Raw genomic sequence first — 25,923 nt, 5'->3', positions numbered from 1 at the left:
GAGCGAGAGAGAGCGAGCGAGAGAGAGCAAGCGAGAAAGAGAGCGAGCGAGAGCGAGAGCGAGAGAGAATGTAATACACCAGCATTACAGATACAACAGTAAGGCTTTTCACCGATCCAAAATTTTGGACCTGATCTAAAATGGAAAAAAACTACCTGGACCGATCTCAAACAGTGAAGTCTGTTTAGAAAAAAGACCCAAGGGGCCAATCCAAAATATAGTCGACCCTCACAGACACAAGTTTAGAGAAAAGTGGCAGCAGTGTGATTCTTCACTAATTAACAAGCCAGAAAGAGAAGCAGCGCATGTCCTTTGATTCAAGGTAAAGTCAAACACAAAAGAAACCACTCTTGGTGCTTCAGAGTAGGGCTTAAACACATGAATATTGTCCATATTGATCAATCTGACAATCAGTTGTTTTAATTTTTTTTTTTTTAAATCGTTTGGTCAATGTCCAGAAAAAAATTGCCTGTTACAATCTCTACTCCTCATCCCAAGGTGATGTCATCAGATGTCCAAAAACAGTCCAAAAACTCAGTTAAAATAGGTTTTCATAAATCCTGCCAATTTTAGAAGCTGGAACTCAGGTGTACTGTAATCAATGTTAATACATGACTTAATGGACCAGTGTATAGGATGTAGTGGCACCTAGTGGTGAAGTTGCATATTGCAACCAACTGAACATCATTTATATCTGTGTTTGATGACCTGGGCATGCAAACGGGCTGTGAAGCGTGTAGGAGAAACTACAGCGGTTTTGAAACTTGCTCGGAAGCATAAAAAGGCCTAATCTACAGCCAGTGTTTGATTTGTCTGTTCTGGGCTACAATAGAAACATGGTGGAATCCATGGAAGGTTTTTCCCTGCTCCTCACAGTTTATGATCTCACATCTCGCCTAAAAACACATAATAATTCTCCTGCGATGATAAGGACACACCACGTGGTCAGTGCTGATAGTGAGCCTGCTCCAATTGACTATTAGACGAACTTACACAAAACCAAAACCCGTTGCTGTAGAATCAGACCCAACCAGGACGTAGTTGGACTGCAAACAATTTTTCAACTCCACTCCTGGGTCTGTTCTCAGTTCCTGTGTGCCACTGAAGATCTCTCTTCCAGAGCAGTGTAACATGTTATAAATACTAGTTTGAACTTTTGTGCTCTCCATTTTATGAAACTAGCTCTCACTGTGGTAATGTTCATGTTTTTCCCAGTGCCACATCTTCTAAAACCACAGCACATTCACGGCAGCTCTTGCTTACAGGGATAATGGGTGACTCAAAGAGCTGAATTCAGACTCTCTCTGTCACTCTGTCTCTCGCTCTCTATCGTCATGGGTTGAGGCTCATTAGTGGCGACAAGAGCGCTGTTGACCCTTAGCCTTCCCCTATGTGTCTCTCCTCCCTATCTCCCCTATTTTTTCCTTTTTTTCTCTTTCTATCTCCTCTCCTTTCTCTTCATCTCACTTGCCTCACTCTTTCCCTCATCACCCCATCATCATTCACCCTGCATGAGTTTGGCAGGGGTCTACTTGTGTGTATGTGTGTTGCCAGGGGCCTGTGTACAGCAGAGGTCTTCGGCAAGGACAACACAGGGGACTCTGTCCTTGTCTAACCCCCTGGAAATAGAACAAAGTGTGTGAGTGTGTGTGTATGTGTGTGTGTATAATAATGTTATGTACAGTGTCCTGAGTATGAGCTATAGCTAGTAATAATAATAGCACGGTCAGAGGTCCAGTAGGCCAGCAGGGACAAGCTACACAGAGCTTATAAAAGCACTAATAAAAGACTACAGCAGGTCACCTTATGATAGGGACATAGTAAAGGATCATTACACTGATTACACCAAACACTGTCTAACCATCCAGTAGACGATTCAGTCATAGTTTATTAGTAATTTTAACATGAAAAAACCCAATACTAATATATAAGACAGTACTATTCTTTAAGTGCATATAGACATAAAACTGCAGTGTCACAAAGTAGACGCAGTAAATGGTTGTTTGAAAAATGACCTGAGTTATGCAGCTGATGATTGAAGTATGATTGATTTAACCACTCACATCAGGCCCAGATAATATGACACATACTGTATTTGATATTTATGATGGGCTATCTAGAGTGTCCTGTACAAAATGTGTGAGGACAAATGACCAACAGTGAATGAGAGCACGGTAAGGGCTGGTAATTGAGTGTCAATACTTTATTGTTTCTGAGCGAAATGTATCCGGCGTACTGAAGTATCCAAAACAAGAATTGCTGGCTCAGATTAATGACTTTTGCCAACTCAGAACTGTTCTTTTTCTGTTTTTGGAAGAAAACAATGTACTTTGTAATGTATTTATAATAACAATTGTGTTCTGTTTATAAGTGGTTTGGACCAGACTTGGATTTTGCCCAATTTCCGTTTATGCTTAGAAATGCCTTTAACTGCATTTCTAATATATGTCTTTTTGTAAAACATAACATTGTTAAGGAAGGTGCTATATAGGGCGCCTGGTTAGCTCAGTCGGTAGAGCTGGCGACCCATGTTCAGAGTTGCTGCAGTGGCCCGGGTCCAAATCTGACCTGCGGCCCTTTGCTGGGTGTCGTGACAAAAGTAGGCGTGGACTGACCATCATTAGCCCCTTTTACAGTATTAATTTTAAATGTATTTTATCCGGAAAAGCTTTTTAAATACATTCTCATACACACATAGCAACATGCATGCATCTCCATCAGCCAGACTACAAAGCTTACTGCAATCCATCTTGCTTTTATTGGACTTCCTAGAAATCAGGGTCTTCGGTCCAGAAGGACATTCTTGTGCAGATCATTTAGTGGTTGACCTGGTCAAGAATCAGATAAATTGTATGTGTTAAAATCACTGGAGCTGCTTTTCACACACTGCTTTTTTCCCGTTTACAGTCAGCTATGTGCGTTGTTAACAAACCAACTAGCCAACTAACGCACAAGAGGAAAGCCCATGTTTCTGGTCGGAAGGAGAAACACAGCTACTTTTAAACATTATGAAAGACTTGGATATCAACAGGTTTTTGGATATGTGCAAATATCGCAACACCAACCTTTTCAAGAGGGTGATTGAACGAATGAAAAAGGGAGGCTGTGTTTGCACAGGCAAACAAGTCCGCCAGAAACTTTAAAAGAAATCCTCTTTTGACGCAACATGGCTCAAGTGGCTCTAGCTGTTCCACTTTTACTACGTCAGCAACGTGGCTGCAGTTTGGAAAGGAGGGAAATTCCTCTGTAGGATGTACAGTACATCATTAACAGTTACGGTTATCAAAGTAAGCACTGCTGCATGTAAACCGTAATATTAGTGGAATGTTTTCATTTGCTTAGTACGAATGCCTTTTTCAGAAAAAATATTTTCTTAACAAAGTCAGTGTTAGCTGCCATTGTCACAGGGGGCAGTGGCTATTATCACAGACTTAGTTCCACTAAGTCTGTAAAAAGCTTGTGTGTGTGTGTGTCTTTTAGAGACAGATGCATTTATACCTTTTCAACATCTGGCTAGAATGCACCTGGAGGTTTCAAATCTGTCTCGAATGCTTCTTGGATGCATTTACACTAAGCCTTTTTGAGACTGGATAGCTATCTGCTCCGCTCAAGATGCATGAAGCATCTTAGTGTAAAAAGATTCCATGCAACATGTGTGATGAGTGTCAGATGGGAATGCACTGCAACATGAATGAGTAACTGTCACATGTAGGCCTATGTCAGGAGAAAATGCTTGGATTGCATGACCTGTTTGTACTCCCTGACTTCAAAATGAACAATCAAATTATGAAAGCCTTCCCTATTGAATTAGACTCTCCAGTCACCGTATTGGTGGCTGAAAAAGCGTCTCCTCAATGAGTTGCTGTAGAGGAATGATAGAGTAGGCACACCATAGGAATTACATGTCTACAAGGCACACAACAGCTAGCAGATGTCAGGTCTGTGTGAAGCCACATTTGTCTGCAGTGAAAACACGTCGACTGAACGCTCCACTGTGCCTCAATCTGAGCTGTTGACTCTATGGTAATGATGCAAGTCAGGCTAAACATAACAAACCATTAGCGTCCTCAGCATGCCGGCAACAGCGCTGGGAAGATGGCGATCTCACTCTTGTGTGTGCGAGCTCGACAGACACTGGGAATGCAGATTAGTATGAGGCGCCGGGCATGAATAAATCCAGGCCAAATAATGCTATTATGAGCTACTATAATAAACTATTTTTTATCCGGTCATGTTCTTCTAAAAGATTTGTTTTGGATACAAAGAGGATAGAAGGCTTGATTCTGACCATCATGCCATGAAAGTCTTCTCTTTTTGTCCTATTTGCAGACTGCATGTAGTTGTTTATCTTAAGAATCATGTGACCTATAAATGCTCATTCTGAAAATGCTCTCGTAGGGAGGAAGAAAGGGAGGAAGGAAGGAAAGACGGTCTCTAAGAGCTGCAGGCATGGGAAAGCAGGGGAAAAAAAGAGTAACCTTTTTGGGATGGACATCATTTCCCACCGGTTTGTCCCTGTGAACCTCGAAAGAAAAAAAAAAGAGGAAGGGAGAGGAGAAATATGTGGAGACAGAGAAGGAAAAGGAGAAGAGAGTGAAGAGAAGGAAGGGAGGATTAGCAGTAGGAGGAGATAGTGGGAAAGAAGGAAAGAGGAAATGAGTGACAGAAATGAATGGAGGTTCTGCTTTGTCTTTATCAGAGGAAACAAGGCAGAAACCCAAGGCCAGGGTCATATTGCCGTCTCTCTCTCTCTCTCTCTCTCTCTCTCTCTCTACTTCTGCCCATCTTCTTCTTCCACATTTTTATTCCCTCCTCTTCATATCTGTCTCCATCTCCTCTTTTATCACTCCGCTCCCTACCTTCCTTTTGTTTACTTGCTCTTGTTTTCCTCCTTTCGTCTCCTTTCTTCCTCACAAATTACTCACAAAACAGTTCCCAAATTGTTCCAAACATGTTTATGTAAATCACACAAAACCCAAAGCGTTGTGTGTCTGCGTCTCCCTCACTCACTCTGTCTCACTTTGTGTCTTTGTTCTTCGAAGTTCAACTTTGCTACGTTTCTGGCTGCCTTTGAAAGTCTGACGATGACGATGTCCGCCACAGGCTTTTCTCAACCTGCAACACACACACTTATGTGCGCAAACGCACACACTGACAGCTTTGCTGTTTTGGTGGGACGGGGTGATTGATTAGTCTCTATGGAGACGATATGTCTTGTAATGAACAAGTGAAAGCTGGCATGTTAATTTGTGAAGCGTGGGAGGCTTGATCGTACGTGTGTGTGTGTGTGTGTGTGTGCGCGCGCGCTTTGTTCTTTCCTTTGTTCATATATATTTTGCTTTTGCTTTTTATTTTTAAATTTTTGTTTTATGTCTGCATGTGAGTTCCCATAATAAGTGTGTTTCCATTCACCTGTTTTTATGGCAAATAAAAAGCAATCGCAATTTTTCTTTAACGCTTGGCTGTGGTGGAAATGTGGCTGTATCACTAAAGCTTAAAATGCGACAAAACGCAAAACACCGAATGAATCATGACGTACACAAAGCATGTCACTAAAACATCCTTGGAAGGGATGAGAAATAGCAGCAGGTGCAAACATCACATCTGTGTGGAGCAATGAGACTGTAACTCTCCTCAAATGAATAAATGGAACAACCATAAATGCCATATTTCCATCAAGTTTCCAACATAATTTTTCTTTATTTGAGACTTGACTGACACTCCTTTAATCATATCATCTAGTCCTGCACCAAGCCATTGTTTTCTAAGTTACATTAAATCTCTTTACATTAAAACTTTGATGTTTTCATTAGTGTATAATCACCTGAAAATAAGAATTGTTGAGTTTTAGTTACCTTAGTTGTTTACCTGAGCTGTTTTAATCTACAGATAATGCAGGTCTCCTTCCATGAAGTACGCCATGTTGAACCGCCATGTTTCTACAGTGGGCCAGAAGTGACCAAACACTGGATCTAGATAATGGTGTTTTTGGCACGTGTCGCAGCCTCTGTAGATTCAGATTGCAACTCCATCAATTCACTTTCCCCTTCCAAGTGTCAAGGGGAAGGTGAATTGATGGAGTTGCGATATGCAACTACAGCACTAGATGTCACTAAATCCTACCCATTAGTCCTTTAAATGTAAACTTGCTGGGAATGAATAGCGTTAACGTTAGTTGTTTTAGGAAATGAGGGGAAAAGAACTGATTTGAGGCAAACTCTTATTTCTTTGGACGGCATAAAGTATTTTTAAGTCAAAAGTTCCACACATCTGATTCAAAGGCGCCAGACTGGAGAATTAACACCACAAACTGTTCTTCTTGATTAACCAAATCCTAAAATTTACGACAGTAGTCGATGAAAAGGTACACTTGTATTTTCTTGCTTATTCTGTTTAAATTGGCTTCACATTTGATTGAAACTTGAATTATTCATATGCATGTAGTGTATGTTTTTTAGCAGGTGCATCTGTTCAAGCTCCTTTCAGAGTTGTTTGGACCTCAAGTTGTGTATTTTCCCAGTGTGCTCCTCTGAGGTCGCCACAGTAATTGCAGTTGCTGTCGATTAGCTCTGCTACACATGTCAGAGTCGAGGGGAACCTCCTGATGTCTACATAGCTGTCACTCACGCACACACACACACACACACACACACACACACACAGTTACATACACATAAATCATAAATCAAGCGTGACACATCGACATATCAGCGTGGCGATGTGCCTTTACGAGACATTTTTATGATGATATGCTAATCTGACCTATAATTTACTTCCCGTCATTTCTCTGTCATCTCCTCCGGTGTCCTGCTCATGTGTTCGCTCTCCCCTCCATGTTCATTTCCAGCTCCATTTGATTTACTCACTCTATTGGCTCTTGTCTCTTGTTTCTTATTAGAAACTACACTGCCAAAGCTGTATATAAAAAAATCAATATTTAAAACATTAGCAAACAACTGTTCACCCATTCGAACCATGCTGAGATGCTTAATTGCTTGGTTCGACATCATGTACTATGAAATAATCAAAGGCTGTGATGGAGGACGAAGGCATCAATCGCAGAGGCCGGTTCGATTGTGCTTGTCCTTAATAAAAGACATATATCACTGTCTCTCCTTGTCTATCAAAAAAGTTTAAAATGGAGGAAGGAAACTGAAGCAAATTTTTCCAGTGACGCCCATTAATTTCACACCATTTCTCACTAAATCTGCAGCGGCTTGGCTTCGCTCCAGCACCATAAAACGTGCACTAAGTGCTGGGGAGATCGAAAGCCTCCTCCTTCTTTAAGAATTAATGTTAGTTTAACGAGAAAAGGGATTTAAAAAGTGTTAATGTGTTGAGTTAATGGCTTCCTCTCCTTCTACCCACCCCCCCCTCCCACCTCAATACCCCAGCCGCTGCAGATAGACGATAATTTCTGCGGCCAGGACTTCAACCAGCCTCTAGGGGGCACCACCGCCATTGAGGGCATCCCGCTTTACGTGGACAAGGACGATGGCATGACCTCTGTGGCAGCCTACGACTACCGCGGACACACTGTGGCGTTCACTGGCACCCGCAGCGGACGCATGAAGAAGGTAGGCACCCTGGTGTTTGTGTGTGTGTGTACGTGTGCTTAGTTTGTTCTTTAACTCAGATGCTGTTGTGAGGTAAAAGCATTAAAAAAGTCCTGGATGTATTAACTTAGAATAAAGGACTAGAAAATCTTTAAACAGGCAAAATGCAATGATACAGAACAATGCTGTTTTGCAGGTGTAAGATTTTCACCTTACAGTGAATGGGGTGTAATCTCAGCTGGTGTATTTTCTGACTCTTGTCATTGGCTGCTTCTTCTACATTGTGAACAGTGTGAGACATAAATTACAGCTATAACTGACATAAAACTAATAAAACGTGACCAAAATGGGGATTCAAATGCTCCTGCTAGGGTACAAAACTGAGTGTGTATGTGTGTATGTATGTGTGTGTGTGTCTCCATGCTCTACAGAAAACCATTTTCACTTTGAAGCAATTTTGTGTCATTTTATGATGTATTTTCAATGGTCATTGGTTTTGGCACTGCTGACAAATGGTTTTGTCATCAGAAATCTCTTTGCAGACCTCAGCTGTGAATGTGTGTATATTCATATATATATACTGTGTGTGTGCATGTGTCTTATTTCAAAATGGCTTTTCACTGCTTTGGCATTGTCATTGAATGCTTTTAAAACATAGCAAATAAGACACATATACGTTTGAAGAAAAAAGTAAGGTCACAGCTCTGGAGATGCAAGCGTTCTCAGACAGCGAGATAGTGTGTGTGTTTGTGTGTGTGCGCGTGTGTGCGTGTGTGCGTGTGTGTTTGTCTTTTTGGGTGTAGAGCTCATGCTGTTCAACACACCGGGGCTGTGTGGGTTTTATCTTGCAGAGTGCTGCTTGGCGGCCTAGTCACAGTGTTTTCAAGAGCTAGGGAGTGTTTCTGAGTGGCTATAAGGTGGGTGAAGAAGATTTCTTATGTGTCTCCTGAGTACCTTTGGTAAGAAAGAAATGTTCTGTGTGTGCGAGTGTGTGTCTGTTGTGTGCCTTCCTCAATCACCAGCAAGTGGTAATTTCCCATCATGTTCAGCATAGGCTACACACAGCATGCAGTCCTTTTCAGTGTGCGCCTGTGGGTTTACAGTATGTGTGTGTGTGTGCTTCTCAAGTACCCATGTTGAGTAGACCGCACAGTGTGTGTGCCAATCAGCTGCTCCTTCATCTGAGATCCGACTGAGCAGCTTCTGTGTTTTTTCCACTTTTTCCCTCAGCAGGACGTCTCCGTGTGAGTGTGTCCGTGTCACCAATACTCTGGAGACCGGATAAAACAGTTACCTGAGGATAAAAATAATTGCATAAATACATACATAATACAAAATAAATAAAAAAAGAAGTTACAGCCACATTTCACTGTCGGCAGCATTTAACTTTGAGAAGTTTTCAAGACTGTTCCCCAGAGTTTTTCTTTGTTTAGTTTTTTTTTTTTTTAAACTATACTTTTAAGTCATCTATCATTTTGTAGGTGCTTGTGTATTTTTGTCTTTGTTTGGAAGTCTTTGTGTTTACATCGTACTTTCTGTCATATTCTATTAAAGGCAACCAAAAGCCGCTACAATCTTTGATACGAGTTTGACAGTTTAAGCATTAGGCGTGTGTGTTCCTGCAGTCGCTGGAATATCTGTTGCAGTAATGCTGCTGTCAACTGCTTTTATATAGGCTATGATAATGTGCACGCACACACACGCCTCCTTACACAGCTTCCTGTCTCTGGTGTTTTGCTAAGTCGACTGAAACCTAGCCCACTAGTCCTTGCGCCTGACCCCTGTTCTGTGCCTGTGCGTGTGTGCAGACAGATGATTTGTGTGTGTGTGAGGTCAGCAGATCCTGGATGATATCCCGCTGATCGGAATCCCATTTCCCCTCAGCCGGCATGTCTTCCTGTGCTCAGGGATGGAGGGAGGAAGGTGAATACGGAGGTGGAGGCTGCCGGTGTCCTCACACAGATCAATGCAGATGCTGCAGTAACAGGCAGTCGTCTGTATGAGCCGGGTAAACGGCGAGACAGGACACCAATCGCAATAAATCAGCAGCGATTACTCCCATAGCCAGTTTATGAGGCTTTTTACATTTGTTGGTGCCTGGTAAGTCTTTCCTCTGACACAGGAGGTGATTAGCTTTAGCTTTAAATGAGGTCTTTCCCGATAAATTGGAGAACAACTGTTAAATGACTGAACTAGATTTGTGCTTAACAGAATTTGGAGGGAGGAAGAGGGAACAGAGCTGGGATTTAGAAAGGAGGAAAAGAGAGCGAGGCTGAGGCAGATGGAGAGAGATGGTTACAGGCTGTGTGGTTTTATTGCTATTCATTGGGAGTTAAACTGTGCTCCTTGGCCTAATGAAATGTAAAGCTGCAGCGCATCGATGTCTACACACACGCACGCTCATTAGGATTCTTACAATGCGACTGTTGCCGCATGTGTGTTTGCCTGCGTGGACACGTCTCGGCTGCTAGACTCCCTGTATTGATTGATCTATGAATATATAATCGCTAGTGTAAATCTTTAACCTAGGCAGTCCATTGGATAAGTGATGGTGTCTTTGTCTGGGTGTGTGTGTGTGTGTGTGTGTGTGTGTGTGAGAGAGAGACAGAGAGATAGATGGGGTGAATCTGCTGCTTTACATCAGCATGACTAATCAGAAAGCCTTGACTGACTAAGCACACGGCATGTATGTGCAAAATACCCACCTAATCTCTCTATTTGCTGTTGCGCTAATGTCTTTCTCTCTTTAAAGAGACTGTGCATGTCAGGACTAACACTGTTGCAGTAGTTGCCCTTGTCGATTCAGAATTTCGAGTTACACTAAATCAGCATTCTATTAGTAATTAATTTTAACGGCCCTGTGTTAAAATAAAGGTTCATTTTTGGGGGATTTAATGCTGTAGTATGGCCTTTGTTAGGATATGGTAAAGCCATTACATTTAGTGGCCGATAAGAAAAACGCAGACAATGGCGAAATGCTGATGCTTTATGCATGCTGATATGAGATATAAGATTTAAGACATACTTACGATTCAACATGAAATTAATCAGAAACTATTTTATAATGATAACTGGTTAATTGTTTCACTTTTCGGCTATTAGTCAGAAACAAAACAAGTAATTTCAAGATTGGATACAAGAAATTGTGACTGGCATTTTCACTATTTTCTAACACTTCAGAGACCAAACAATTTATTTAAAAAATAATCAGTAAATGAATCTGCCAATCAGATTAATGAAAAAAGTTGTTGCCCTTTTCAACCATATGTGCAAACATAGCATGTATTACAATGGATGTACAAATCTAGTTGAAAGCTCTGGAAAAAGCTTATTAGTGGACCTTGATATACAATGGTATTGCAACTGACTCTTGCGTGTTATATGGCACTATGTACAGTATCTTAAAGTTAGCTATTATGGGCTAACAATAGCCATCGTAAGCTACTGATCATACCACACACAGTAAATAGTGAGGCAAAAGTATCGAATTGAGTTAAATTTTTAATTTGTATTAATTTTTTATTTGTGTCTTTTAAATGGTAAATAGTCTCACTTTATGTTATCCAAACACTGTTGCTTGGTGAATAAGAAAGCAAAAGTAGATGTTGCCTTGCTCACTTTGTGTTTACCAGATTCCAATGTCAGTTGTGAGAAAAGAGCAACAAAAGTAACAAACTGGTGCCACAAATCTTAAAAACATTGCATTGACTTAAGCCATGAATATCTCCACTGTGGCTTTATCAAATTATCTTTTCACATGATTACCATTAACTGTTGGATGTAGAGTGAAAGATAAAAGATAAAAGATGAGGGTGCTGAAGGTTGAAGGACATACTACGATACAAGACTTGGGACCCGGGGCTGCAAGATGAAAGACATGAGACGGAGGGTGTATGATGTAAGATGAAAGCTGTACAGTAGGATGTAGTATATCGGACATACAGTGTGGGTTTTGGGTGCAGGGAATAGTTTGTTGGATGTGGGTTGCACTCTTGTCAGACAGCATGATGACAGAACGGGCTGCCTCTCTCCTAGTCAAAACCCACCAGTCCCATGCCTGCCATCCAGCAGCAGCATACTATGCATTATATATTGTTGTTCTTTGCTCAGTATTTCAGAGTCGAACATCATTACATTTGTCTTTTAAATACCACAGTGCATCACTTTGTAGGGAGACAAGGTGTAGGTGGGGTACTGATAGCTTTTAACAGCATGAAATTTCACTATGGGCTGCCTTTCTGTGCCGTTGGCCAGAAACATCCTAAAAAACCCTTCTCAGATCTCAGTAAAAACCTGGAAATCCTTTCATACCCCTCATTTCGTCTCCTCTTTTGTCTACCTGGGAGAACAAGGCGCTCTCGCCACATCAGGCGAGATGAAAAGAAACTCTTAACAGCCTGAAGTATTTCCAGATTTCAGAAACAAAAAGAGGCAAGCAAGAGGGAGATTTACTCAGAGCGGTGTATAGGTGTGCGAATGTTGGTGTGTGTGTGGTGGGTGAAGGGGGGGTGGTTTCATGTCATTTCATCATTTCCCTGCTAGCAGCAAATCCAATTACTTTTCCCTTTCCTTTCTATCTTGGAAGATAGCCTGAGTGACAGGACCGATTGGAGCAGCGCTACTGAGGTAACTGTGCCAACCGGTTGATTGACATAACGCTGGCACTTCACTGCCTTGAGACACTGAGACGAGTGAGACTGGTTAGGCTTCGGGGCGTCTCGGAGCCGGTGAGGTGGACCAGAAGTTCACTGGCCCCGCTCCTTCGATCGTACATCCCTCCTACTCACAGATGATCTAATTCGCTCTTTGGCAAGATGCTTCTTGCGTTCTCCTCAACTTGTGTGTGACAGCAGTGACATATGTTGCCCTATCCTATCTCCCTCCCTTACACTTCCTGTTAACAGTAGCCCACCCCCTTAGTTATATCAACCCTTTAGTAAGATAATAAGCCCTATATATATTCTGTGAACTGAGTCATGATCTGCCCACCATCTCTTAAGCAGTATATACCAGTGACTTCCAACTTTAATTAAGAAGGTGCCTACTTTTCTCATAAGCATATATCAGTACATTTACTCAAGTGCAGTACTTAATTATAATTTTGAGGTGCCTGTACGTACCTTACCTTAAGTAAGTATTTCATCCTTATTTAAGTAGTCTTTGTACTTCTACATCAAGTGCTTCCCAATCTTTTTGGCTTGTGACCCCCTAAAACTGTAGCAGTTCCACTAAAGGGAGTTTTCTCCTCTTAACTTCTTTTCAAAGCCCAAAGAAGTCAAATTATCCAATATTTTAAATTTGGGTAGCAGGACTTTGGTATTCCTCTTTCTTCCATCTGTCATCTCATGACCCCTCAGAATGATCTTGTGACCCCTTGGAGGGACCTGACCCCCAGGTAGGGAACCACTAGGCTAAACTACCTAATTGTATCTAAAGTAGTTAAAACTAGCTCTACCTTAACCAGCTACAACAGTAAAGTACTGCTTACACATTGATGGATCAGTATCAACAATCTAATAATGTCATATAATGTATCAGTCACAGGGGGCCTTTTTGGCCTCTTTGTTTGATACATTTTGCTGATAATAGTTCTGTACTTTTACTTAAGTAAGATTTTGAATGTAAAACTTTCACTTGTAACTATTTGTTTTACTCTTTAGCCTTTCTTTCTACAAACGCAGCAGGTCACTTTCCATGGAGTCCGCAATGAGATGTTGAACCACCATGTTTCTTTAGTAGCCCAGGACGGGCAAACCAAACACAGGTTGTAGGTAGGGCAGCATTTTAGCATTTTCTGGCACTGTAGTTTTAGTTTCTCCTACACACTTCAGAGCCTCTTCTCATGCATCAAATACAGGTGCCAGCGGTGTTCAGTTAGCAGCAAACTAAAACTTCACTGCTAGATGCCACTAAATCCTACACATTGGTCCTTTAAGGACATATCTAAGTACTTATTTCACCAGTAAGCAGGTTCCAGCAAAGTCATTTTCCTTCCTAACTTTATACGTATAAATATTGCCTGAAGAGGCAAAACTATCCAATATTTTACAGAAAAAAAAAATGATTAGGAAAAAATATGTAAAAATGAATAGAATTATTAAAACCTGTAAATCATCATACGGCCTTTCAGATTTATTTTATGAAACATCAGACAGGTATACCACTCCGGTTGGGAACCACTGGTCTCAGCAGTTTACTAAGCAGGATACCAGCTCTTTAAATCCCAGTATCCAATGAATGAGAGTGCCTTGGATCTCTTCCTAGAGTCTGAGATGGCTGTGCATGTATTGGCGCTACAAGCTTAGCAGTAAAACTAGCTGTCAGAATGATTAAGCCTAATCAGGAAACATGGAATGGGAGGTAATTTAGCATGTGAATGCTAATTAGCGCTAGCATTTAGACTGGCAGACGATGATTGAAGCAGTGCATCGGCTGCTCAGCCTGGTTAAATGGCAAAAACACCAGGCTGGTAGAGATGATTGATAATCTTGGGTCGGGCTGCTGTCTGTTTCCCTGTTTTTTGTTTGTGAGTGTGTGCGGACTGTAGTTTCTCTCCTCTCCAATGCAAACTCATAATGAGCAGATGAGTGCAACACCTGAACACACTAATTCCATCTTTATCCCATTAACTAGAAGTTAGTGGAATAATGTCCTATTAGTTTTTTCAGAATACACAACAGGCTTTGTGAAACCTTGTGTGTGTTAGTGGTATCATTCATGCCTAGAGCTTCTCTGCCCACGTGGATGCACACATGCTCAAAGTGTGATCTGAGAATTTCTGAAACAGTTTGGCATGCACACTCTTTGTGTATGAGTACTTGCTACTATGTGGACATGTGTATGAAGTAATATACATCAATGTGTCAGTGAGCGGTGGATTTGTGCTAGTGTGATCCTCTATAAATTAATGTGTGACAAAGTGCGTGTGTGTTTAGCCGTTGTAAGAGCCTGTTGAAGGAAGACTAGTGTTTAAATCTTGCAGAGATAATATTACTGCTCTAAGCGGTGCTAGTGTTTGAGTGAATTATCATCCCATTCTCTCCACTAGTACTTCTCTGCACTCTCTCTCTTCAGGTCTTGTAGTTCTCCCGTCTACAACCTCCCTCTCTTCCCCTCCACTCCCTCTCACTCAGATGTCACCTTCAGCGCTCTCTCTCTCCCAACTGAGGTGGGCCACATGCCCGCAAAATCTGCCTCCCTCGAGAATTTCCCACCTCATCTGTGTGTGTGTGTGTGTGTGTGTGTGACTGTCCTTCCCTACTGCACTCCTCATTCCCTCTCTCCTCTCCCTCATTGTCCTTATCTCCTCTGTCCATTAGTACATTAGTGTACGTCAGCCTGGAAAAAAGTGCTATCTCTGTCAAGCCTTTCACGAGAAAGAGAGACACAGAGGGACACAAAAAGGGAGAGAACTAGATGAACAGATACAAAGACATGTAAGACAGATGCACACAGATAAAAGTGACATGATAGACCTACTTGTAAATGATCATATTGAGCATCTCTGCTACTGAGGTGATGTGATACGCATTTCAGTGCATGCTTTGCCAATGACCCAATACATTAAAGTTACATATGAAGCAACTACCGATATGATGTAACATGATTCACCCCTATTGCATTGCAGTGTAGTTCGACATGATTTGATTCAATTATATAAGAAAATGTATAACCTAATAGTTTTATTTTTTATCTAATCCTGATATTGTCCTTCCTGTTTCCTTGTTAAGTAACTGATTTTGTAACAATTTATTTTACATCTATTGACAGATCCCTAATAGTGAAACTGTGCTATTGTGAGGAGAGCCCAGATTTGGTTTTAACCTATGCAAATCCACTCAGAGAGATTTGTGTATTGGGCAAAGGATATAAATTGTCTGCCTTCAGGATAGAGGTCACAGAAGTACTGATACAACCTGCATGTGTGTTTCTCTCCATGTGATGCTTTTGATGCTCGTCTTAACCGTCTGTATTGTACTGTATTCTTCTGAAGCTGAGTTTTCTTCAAATATTTCTTTCACACAACATAATGTGATAATGTAACGTAACGATAATAATGCAATTTGGTTAGTACAGATAGTTTGATTTTGTTTCTTTGGTTCTTTTTTTAGTTTAGAGAGCAGCAATCAATATAAATCTAAAATGATTGGTCACATTTTTAAATAAGGGCCTCAACTAATAATTATGAGTAAATTGTTTTTTACTGATGCAAAGACGTTAGAAATGATGAATGAATCCCAAATCCTTAAAACTGTAAAAAAATAAAAATAAACTGTCTAAAGTACATGTGAAATGGTTTCCTAGGATAGCACAGTACTTCTTTATTACTGCCAAAATGGGTCTACACAGAAAATGAATGCATCAGTGTGAAAATGAATTAATGGGACTACACCTTCTGCACGTTAAAATGTCTCCTCTATACTCATCTGCATTTGAATTCCCCAGCTGTTACTTATCATAGGAGCAGACAAATGGACAGCATGTAGGGGGAAAAAAAAGAGTACCTTTTTTCTCAAAGTCAGCATCGGATGAGGATGGAGTGATACAGAAATAGTCCTTCTTTAGCGCTGGCACAGTGATCTGAATTACAACAGCAGGATCTCTGCCACCTCCGGGACAGAGTTTGATATGATACTGTTCTGCATCACTTATTAGAGGCAGCCGCTGCTAATGTGCCATTGTGGTTGTGGGTTCAATTCCCAGGCGGGCTATCACTTCATATGTATTACCCCCTGTGTCCTTGAGCAGGGCATTATCTCAGCAGTCCCTCTGGAGGAATATGGCGCAGTAGTAATGGATGAACGATGTGCATGGAGAGCTAGATGGATGGATTAGTGAGCTAATGAATCTTTGATAAGTGGGAAGGCTTTGTGAGTGTCAAGAGACAAAAGGAAAGATCACAGCTAAACCTATCAACTGTGAGAGGGCTTTAATTCACTCACAATCCTTGCAGAGTCTGACTTTGGTGTTGACATTATGGAAGCTACGTGACGTGCCTGTTGGTTGCATGTAGCCCATATATCTGACAAAAGGTGATGTCTACTGTTTTTGGACAAACCTATGGCAAAATTGCTATTTCATGTTATTATAAAGTTATTATTTTAAGAGTATTTTAAGCACCATATCAAATGCTGCTGCCATTTGTGGGTAACTTTGCTTTATTTAAACCTGGGTGATAAGTTCCTATTACTGTATATTACACATTGTATTTACTTATTATTTATTTAACCTGAGGGCTGACAGTTCTATTAGGAGCTGCTTTAAGTTGCCACAGTGATACAGTAGTGTTAGCTGTTAGCTGACGAAAAACACACTTGCTGCCACATGAGGGTTTTGCAGTTTATCTTGCAATGTGATGAATGAAAACTCCAGTATTCACTCTCTTTTTAGCTCTGTTTTGGTCTCCACAATCTATACTTGCTCCACCACATTCACCAGCTAGTTGATAACTTTGTTGGTTTATGGCTGGTGCCGTTCATGCGGTGTAAAGCAAAATAAAAAATGATTAATACAGCATTATTGTTGCTATATATTTATATTTATTTATGTTTGTAAATCTAAACCCATATGTACATATTTTCCCTGCTTTTTCACTTAAGGGATTTGGTAGAGTGAAGAATTGGTGCAACATCCGCCACAATAATTTAAAAAAATGGCCTTTGTTACATGGATGAATTGGGTGCCAATTTATTTTTCCTCTTCCCTTTTTCCATGTGCCCTCTATGGTGTAATTCACACATGGCTGTAATGTGAATACAGCATATTGTGACCACAAGTGGAAAATGTACAACAAGAAAGAACCCAGTGTTAACCCCATAACAGCAGAGATCCAATCCCACTCTCACCCGTGTTACTGTAGACGTCACTAGCCCCGTCACTGAGTCAGAATGTCCCGCTGTTAGGGCACGTACGGCCACGAGTCCAGACAAACAACAGACACAGACACATATGCAGACGTTCAGCAACAGCCAGCGATGTGTTCAGACAGCTGCTGTGCTGATGACCGGTGTCAGGTGCCAGTGGCCTGATTCAAGCTGGCTAACCCCCTCACATCACAACATGTGTCTGCACAGATACGGGAGGTGATGGGGTGGACATGTGTCTCTGTATCTGGCGGGCATCTGGAGAACAACTGGCATGTTGGGAGTAGCTGTGTGTGTGTGTGTCGTGTTGTGTGTGTGTGTGCGTGGTGTGTTGATGAGACTCTATGTCTGTTTGACACATTGTACTAGTGTGTAGGGGAGGATGCAGCTCAATCTCTCTGTGCTTGACAATCTTCAGGATTCACATCAAGGGAAATACGCTGCCTGAATGGGTGTGTGTTTATGTCTGATTAGAGAGCAGAAGAAACATTTCAGTGTGTGTTTGTGCCTGTTACGTTAATCTCTTTCACATCAAGGAAAGATGCAGCCTGCATGGGTGTGTTTGTGTGTGTGTGTGTACATGTGCATCTGATTAGAGGGCACATGCAGGAAGGGATACAGACTGTGTGGGTAATAGGACGGGAGAGGGTCCATTTTCCATTTGTTTGTGTGCACATGTGCAAATGTGTGTATCGGCCCCTTCAAGATACTGATCCTTAGATTAGAGGGAATCTCACACTCCCTATTTGTGTATGAGAGTTCCTCTTCATCAGTTTGCATTGTGTTTAGTGTAGGAAACAGTGTGTGTTTACATATTACAGCAGCTGTGCTTTCTTCATGTAGAATGGGAGATGCCCACCTGATGCCAGGGCAGCTGCCACACTAATAGCCCACTACACACACACGCCCAAACCATGCCAGTCGACCTTTTTTCCTATCTCTGAGAGTGTGTTTGCTGCGGAGGGGAGGAGAAAGGGCCAGCTGCAGTGTAAAGCCTTCATCAACTGTTCCTCTAGACTGCCCCATCTGTCTATCCATTAATACAAACACACACAAACCCATACACTAATGCATACACATGGTCCTTCTGTCTTCTTATCAGACACACATGGCGTACTTCACACTCAATGGGGTCTGTCACGACAATTATGCGTATTCTCTGATGTCTTATGCAAGGAAAATGTGTGTCAACTGTGTTTGACACCATGAAACACCATTCATGGCATTCCGTTTCAAAATTAGGATACAAGCAGCTATAATATGTGCTTTATTCATCATCTGCCCATCCGTGAGGTGAACAGTGCTAGGTGAGAAGCCACTGTTTGCTTGAAAACAACAATGGCGGCTGCTAAAGAGGTTAGTCTAGATGCTGCTAGCATAAGTTATATCACAACTGGAAGGTTTTTCTTCCAAGAACAAAGAACGGCACTGAAGGTTTTTCTTTATGGAAAAGATGTTTTCACTCTTCTCCTGGCTTCGATTATGAGTTTGACTACGTAATATGGTTCTTTGATCTGACTGGTTCAAGTTTGCTAGAATGTGACAGATAGTTCATCCAATCACCTGCCGAGAATTTTTTGAAAGTGCCTAACTTTTTCCAAACAGTTTCAAACGATGACTTCCCAGATGGTTCTGTGTAACCATCTGGCACCGTCGGGTTATTATGTTTATTTAGTCAGGTTTTTTCTTTAATTTGTCATCTGAGTGTGTATAAGAGTATATGAATGAACTATGAAATAATTTTGGATCCATCTGTCAAATTTTGTGATATAGTAGCCTTGCTCATTGGCCGCTTTTTATCCAGTAAGATAGTGAACATGGTCAACAAACATCATACCTACTAAATATTGGTACATTAGCATTTTCATGGTAAGCACGTTAAGCATGCTGACATTACCTCACCGACCCAGTAGCACGGCTGCAGACACTTAGGGCTGGGTCAGCTACAAAAAAACTAGTGGGACGATCCAACTTGACCATCCAACAAGCCCTTCTGATGAAATATACTTGCACCTTTAGTATTGTTTGCCTTCCAATGTGGTGTCAAATTCTTTGACAATGGACCAATAATGGAAAATTGCCATCCTCTACACAGGCTGAAAGAAAAATACTATTTTATTTTTCATTGTTAAAATATCTCTCTGTAATTTGTGTTTTTTACAAATCATGAGCTGTTGTTTAATCTGGTGTCGTTTTTGCCCATTCATTGTCCTAACTTTGGTTTCTCACCGTCCAACTCAAAGCCGGCTTGTGAGCCAGAAACAAGGATGTCAGGCCACGGCTCAGCACACACATGTCAATGAGAGAGACACACCGAGAGAAGATATACTGAGAGTTGATGGGGGTCAAGGGGATCTGATGAAAGAGAAAATAAGAAGGTTGAGAGTGAGAGTGAGAGACCAAGTGTCAGAGTGATGTTTATGATGTTGATTGGCTGCTCTCCAGAAGCCTCCTGATTTCTGTTTTGGGCGTTTGTGAACATTGTGATTGCAACGAGAACATCTAATGTCTCGAGTGGGCTCTGCAATCAAGGACAATGACCCTTTACGCCATGTACACTCTCACTCACTCTCTCTCACTCTCTCTTGCATACCTAAAGTTCTAATGTGTAACTTTAGTAAAAATTTGTTTTTTCCCTATAGATTTTGGCTGCATCTGTGATTTTGTACATTACTTGTGTTTTAGTGCATTCAGTACTGTTGCATCTTCTTCACTGGGTTGCTTTGTCAAAGCTGCATTCCATGATATTGATATAACCCACTGTTAGAGCCTTTGTAATCACCTAAGCGCTCATGTTGCTTTCCATACTGGACGTCATTGTCCAGATCTCAGCATTTGTTTTAGTGACTGAAATGGTTTAACTAGGAAGTCACATTGAGATTAAAATCTTTTTTTACAAGTGAGGCCTATCCAAGATGGGGTCAAATGGCAGCATCTGATATAAAAAGGGTACAAAATCTCCAGATCACAGCAGCACCAGGTACAACAAAAACATTACATAAATACAAAACAGTGCAAATGGGAAAACTAGAAAAATAAGACCTAGGTTTTAAAATAACAAAACATTCCTTTGAAATGTGGACTACATATGCTATATTAGCTAATGCTAACCAGTTTTGTTAACAGCACAAAAGAGTCTCGCTGACTAGACCACATTGATAGAAAGGATTAGTTGTAGTACTGGTCAGGTGACAGTGAATAACTGTAAATCTTATGTTTACCATTCAGTTCTGGTTGAGCAGACAAGCTCTAATTTTTTACAATATCTAATCTACGTTAGTGATAAAATCCTATACATGTCTCAAGCGTGTCTATAGGTTTTTTCGAGTCTGTTACATCAACAACTGCACTGATGTAGACGAGGACACTGGCAGCATCTCTTCATCTTTGTGCTTTTTCTTCCACTGATTTTGCATTTTGTTTACTGACTCTTTCCATGTCTCTTTTCTTTGAACTTTTTTCTCCCTTTTACTCTACGCTTTCCTGTACTTTTAACTGATCTGGTCCACAAGCAAACATTCAGATTATATTTTATGAAAAAGCTTGGCTGTGTCCCTGTACAACCACATCAGAGAATTTTTGCTTTTAAAGTTTGGAAGTGACTGTGAGTTTTTCTCAGGGAGGAAAGAGACCGAGAGATAAACATGCATTAAGACAGACAGACAAACAGATAAGCAGACACACCGGCAGAGAACTACATAGAAAATATATACAGGTCGATAGTGAGAGAATGGAGGAGGACAAAGAACCAACCAGAGCCGGTGTTGTTCTGCCATCTGGTCCAAAAGTGTGTGTGTGTGTGCGCGTGCACATGTCTGCCTCTATTGTATCTGGATATAGCAAAGAGAATGACTTAGATTACCGAGACTGATATCAAAGTCACACTCTCGGACACGCTCCAAGTGCCAGCCCTGCACACACATCACACACACACTCCCTGTCTCTCTGCAGCCGTTTGGTTTTCATTGGGAAGCGTACAAAGCATTCAGCTGCAAGACAGGAGACCGTTGCATCGTGCGTGTGTGTGTGCGTAAACATGTGTGTGTGGCGAGGTCTCTCTTCTAATTGAAGTGTACAGTGACTTGGCAGGCTGCCTGATGTCACAGTCATATGGAGGGACAATAGATGAAGAGAAAGAGAGAGGGAAAGTGGAAAGAAGAAGAAGGGGAGGAATGGATGAGTTGTAGAAAAGCAATGATGGGAGAGGAATGGAGAGAAAAAAGAGAATAAAAGATGGTGGTTGTGGGGGAGGGGGGTGGCACGGGAGAATGAAAATGAGCTGGTGATGTAGAGAATTAGACAGCAACAACATAACTAATGTGGTTAGTTTCTCCCAAATGGATCATAATGCAACAATATTACATTTCACATACTATTTCATGTTTGAAGTCATATTTCCAAATGGCCCCGAAATATATTTGATAAGGACATTTCCTTTTAGCCTTTTTAGCAAAATGAAATAAGCATACCTACAACAGGGGGTTTTCAAAGTCTGTGCACCCACCCACCCCCCATCAAAAGTATTCTGAATTGCTGCGGGTGTGACCCTGGATGTATAAACAACTATCACTGTATACATTTTATTTTTCAGGCAAGTTCTGGACTTATGGAGCATTTTTTTTGTATGAATCCTAAGCAGATTTATTTGTGATGGACATTGTAGAAAATGTTACCCTCAGAAAGCCTGAATCTAAAAATATGTGGAGGTTTTCACACATATTGTGGCGGCCAGGTGCTAAGTGTTTAAAGTACCTTAATTGCTTCCATGAGCTGTGTGTCCATGAGCTCCAACTGTTGACCATGTTGGTGAGCGGGCTAAATCAGCGGGCCACACTAAAATAACTACCTTCCCTTTGTGTTTTAGAACACCAACATGCACTTATCCCTTTTGCCTCACGTAGTATCTTCGCCCCACGTCTCTCCCTATCCACCCCGGGGACTTTAAAACCCTCTGATCTTGCTGAGCTGCTGTGTTGATATGTGGGCTTTTTAAAGTTATTGTTCTTCATCATCAGTGTTGATAAAATATCGTTATGATTTGGTGCCTCTGTGCGTCATTTGCGCTTTCGTGTGGCATCCCAGGTGTTAACTGTCACACACGCACACTAATTAACACTCCGTCTTCAAGATGAGAGGGCTTAATCCACTCAGTCTTGTAGCTCTCTGAAGTGTGTTTTTGGGTGTGTGCAGGATTTGGTCTCGTGCTCCCGATCACCTTCTGAGCCAGGCAAGGGTAATTCAACCCTTTGAAAGTGTGTGAGTGTGTTGACAGCCTATGTGTTTTTCCCTTCTTTTCCTTTGTCTACATACACCACAAACCACTATCTAAATTTAAGGTCTTAAAATTCTTGAATCCGCTTATTAGAGGTGTTATTTTTTCACCATATAATGACATGTTCCTTTGTGCTTCACATGCAGTCATAGATTAAAATAGAGGAAAGGTAGGTAGTACAAAATGCATGCAAACAACCGGATTTTATAACTTGTAGCTTTATATGATTTTATCTTTTTAGCTTTAGGTTCTAAACAGACTAAATTCAGTTATAATCTGCCATAAATTTAAAATGTTCCCCTTTCATTTAGCTGTTTTTTATATAAACACACAGAAAACTGTGAACACATATGCGCATACTGGCTAGGAGCAAAAATGAGCAGCCAGGGGTTAAAGCCACATCGCTGAACCAGAACCATCCGCTGATGAGAGAGAGCAGTGAGGTTAATCCATCAGATTACAGCAGATTACAATGCACCAGAGGATGGCTGAATGGGAGATTATAGCAGAGAGATGAGGGGTAGAATAATGGATGGATGGATGAATAGATGGTGCTGAGTGATAGAAGTTAAATGATCACGGATAGATAAAGGGATAGATGTTTTCACTTGTTTTGCTGATATGAACTTGTCCCGGAAGCATTGGTTCCCTCAGAAGTCATCAGAAATCCAAAATGCATTGAGCAGCGTACCCTTGTCTGACCCGTTTGTTGTTACTCTTTGTGACATGACTGAGGTCAATGGGTACAAATGAAAATGCCTCAACAGCCATGTTTCTCTTCAGTTGTCAAGCAAAATATGAGCAAATGTTTGAAATGCTGCAAAACATAAAATACAAATGACATATGCTTCCATCAGCTGGATCGGAGAGAATAGGTAGATTTAGTGCGTGTTGGACCAAATGTAGAAATATTACTAAATATGTGACATCACTGCTTAAAATATATCATATCAGTTTTCACATAGTATCAGGCAGTAGAACAAGATGTCAGATTAGAATAGATACGAGTTTATGGTAAATACCATTACAATAAAAATACTGTTTAACATTTAACCATATTAGGTTAGTAATAGTAAACAAAGTAGTAAACAAAACAACAATACAATACAAAACAACATGTAAAGCAGCCATTATATGTCAGTATGTAACAATGATAACCTTTAAATAGTCTATCTGGTCTGTAAACCAATTGTATGATATGTACTGTGTCATAGAGACAATATGCACAGTTAAATGTGGTCAGATAAAATACAGGAGGTTTTCTCTTCAGTGTTAACAATGGGATACATCATAATTCATCTTAAAATATCAAGATCAATAAGTATAATTCTGGATAACTTTGGTTATGGATTGATGTTGATTGCAGTGGTTTAAAGAAGTTAAGGTAAATAGAGGTAGCTCTTCTGGCATTTGAACAATCAGCATAACACTTTCATTGTTTCTGTGAGGTCAGTCTTGTTGAAACTGCGACATTCTCCACTCTGACCCAGTGTCGTGATATTTAATCCATGAGCCAGTCACGCTGGTAGTAAATGGAACCATGAGACCTTTGAGACTTCTGACCAGGTCAGTGGACCACACAGCCGCCACAACATATGACTTCCTCTCACTGAAAGAAAACAGAGTTCTCCAACGGACATTGGTTAAGGTAGTGGAAGTAATAACAAACGGTAATAACAACAAAATGCTTGAGTTATTCTAAAGACACCAAAGCTTGCTATGTAATGCCACTTTAGCTTTTCAATACAATCATGTCATTGTACACTTGAGTAGTTGATATTGTTCCTCATTACACCAAAGAGTGCACTTGGGGAACAATATTAGGACAATTTATGGGCAATTAAACAATAGTAAAATTATACTATTCCACAGTTTCCTCAGGAGCCCACTGCTGCTCATGCAAGGACCCAACTCGTGTCCCCAGTGCCCAATTGGAAGACCACTGGACAGGAGTGTAAATCAGATTAGCTCCCTGGTGTTAATCAGATTAGCACAGTATTCACAGGCTCCAAAAGAAAGAAAATTTGGTTCATTGACACAATATGAATACTCTCTCCAACACTACGTTCTGAAGAAGAGTCACTAACATGCATTCACATATCTGATTACTTTACTTTTACAGCTGTATGAAGATGTCAGATCTTATAAACAGCGCTCCCCAGTGTGGAAAACACGGAAAATAAGGAACAGAACGAGTGAAGATGATGAGTCAGATGAACAGACTGATAGATTGGGTGAAAGAGGTAGAGGAGGATGGAGACGGGCGAGAGAAAGGAGAGATTAGAGATGAGAGGGCTCTCCACATTCTCCTGTATCGGTCCAAACAGCCCGCATGCCAGCCAAGAGTCTCTCTCTCGCTCTCTCTCTCTCCCTTTCTCTGCCAGACAGATGACAGAATGTGGAGAGAGGGATTAAGGAGAAGAGATGCAGGGAGATGGAAGGGATTCTTGGACAGCATGGGTGTGTTAACTTTTGGAGATGGTTTCTGTTTGTATGCGCATACTCTATGAGCTCTTAGGTATACTTAATGACCAGAAATATGTGGACACCCAAGCCTTATACCCATAGTGATTCCAAAACCAAGAGTGTGGCCACACTCTTCTGGGAAGATTTTGAAACCTGCAGGGATTTGGTCCCCCCAACACCATGTCTTTATGGACCTCATTTTGTGCAGGGCTGTCCACATACTTTTGGCTCTTTCATATTGCTGCTCACACCACATGACATTTTTTGTCCCAGACTGTTAAAGACACATTGATGTGAAGGTGCACAGACTACACAACTGATTTCAGACCAGGTTTAATAATTAAAAGATTATTACGCTTGGAGAAATCTGGATTGAATTATTACAACATTGCAAGAGGATCAAAGATAGCAGTGGTTTCTCTCACACAATTGTGATGCAGTCTTCCCCAGACATAAACGGTCTTTATATCAAACAAAAGTGTAGGTGTAAAAATAGCACAGAATTCACATATAGGAGCCATAAGTAGGAAGGTTGTGGAGAAAAGAAGAAAATAAACATTACCATTAATTCACCTGAGTCAGATGCAAAAATGTATCATTAATCCTTGCAGACAAATGTGCTGACAGTGTCTGACAACTTTATGGAAGAATTCCTACAGAGACAGAGCTTTTGTTTAACCAGAAACAGCCGCAATATTGCGACCAGACTCCATAGACAAAAACATATCGCATATCATTGTAACATCATAACTTCATTCAAAGTGGA

At 41.0% G+C, this 25,923-nt stretch overlaps 1 protein-coding gene across 2 annotated transcripts in view; it reads left to right on the top strand.

Moving 5' to 3' along the window:
• The window catches only part of LOC118324207 (plexin-A1-like), a 255,757-nt gene that overhangs the window by 49,906 nt on the left and 179,928 nt on the right, over nt 1-25,923 (top strand). For both annotated transcript variants that reach the window (XM_035656416.1, XM_035656415.1), the window contains exon 3: nt 7,395-7,577. In XM_035656416.1, the coding sequence (XP_035512309.1) occupies nt 7,395-7,577 (183 nt within the window). The remainder of the gene's footprint in view (nt 1-7,394; nt 7,578-25,923) is intronic.

Source organism: Morone saxatilis, unplaced genomic scaffold (genome assembly GCF_004916995.1).
Source record: "Morone saxatilis isolate NCDOM2014 unplaced genomic scaffold, NCSU_SB_2.0 Contig15, whole genome shotgun sequence".
In the NCBI taxonomy this organism is placed as follows: domain Eukaryota; kingdom Metazoa; phylum Chordata; class Actinopteri; family Moronidae; genus Morone; species Morone saxatilis.
This window is presented reverse-complemented; position numbering and strand designations above follow the sequence as displayed.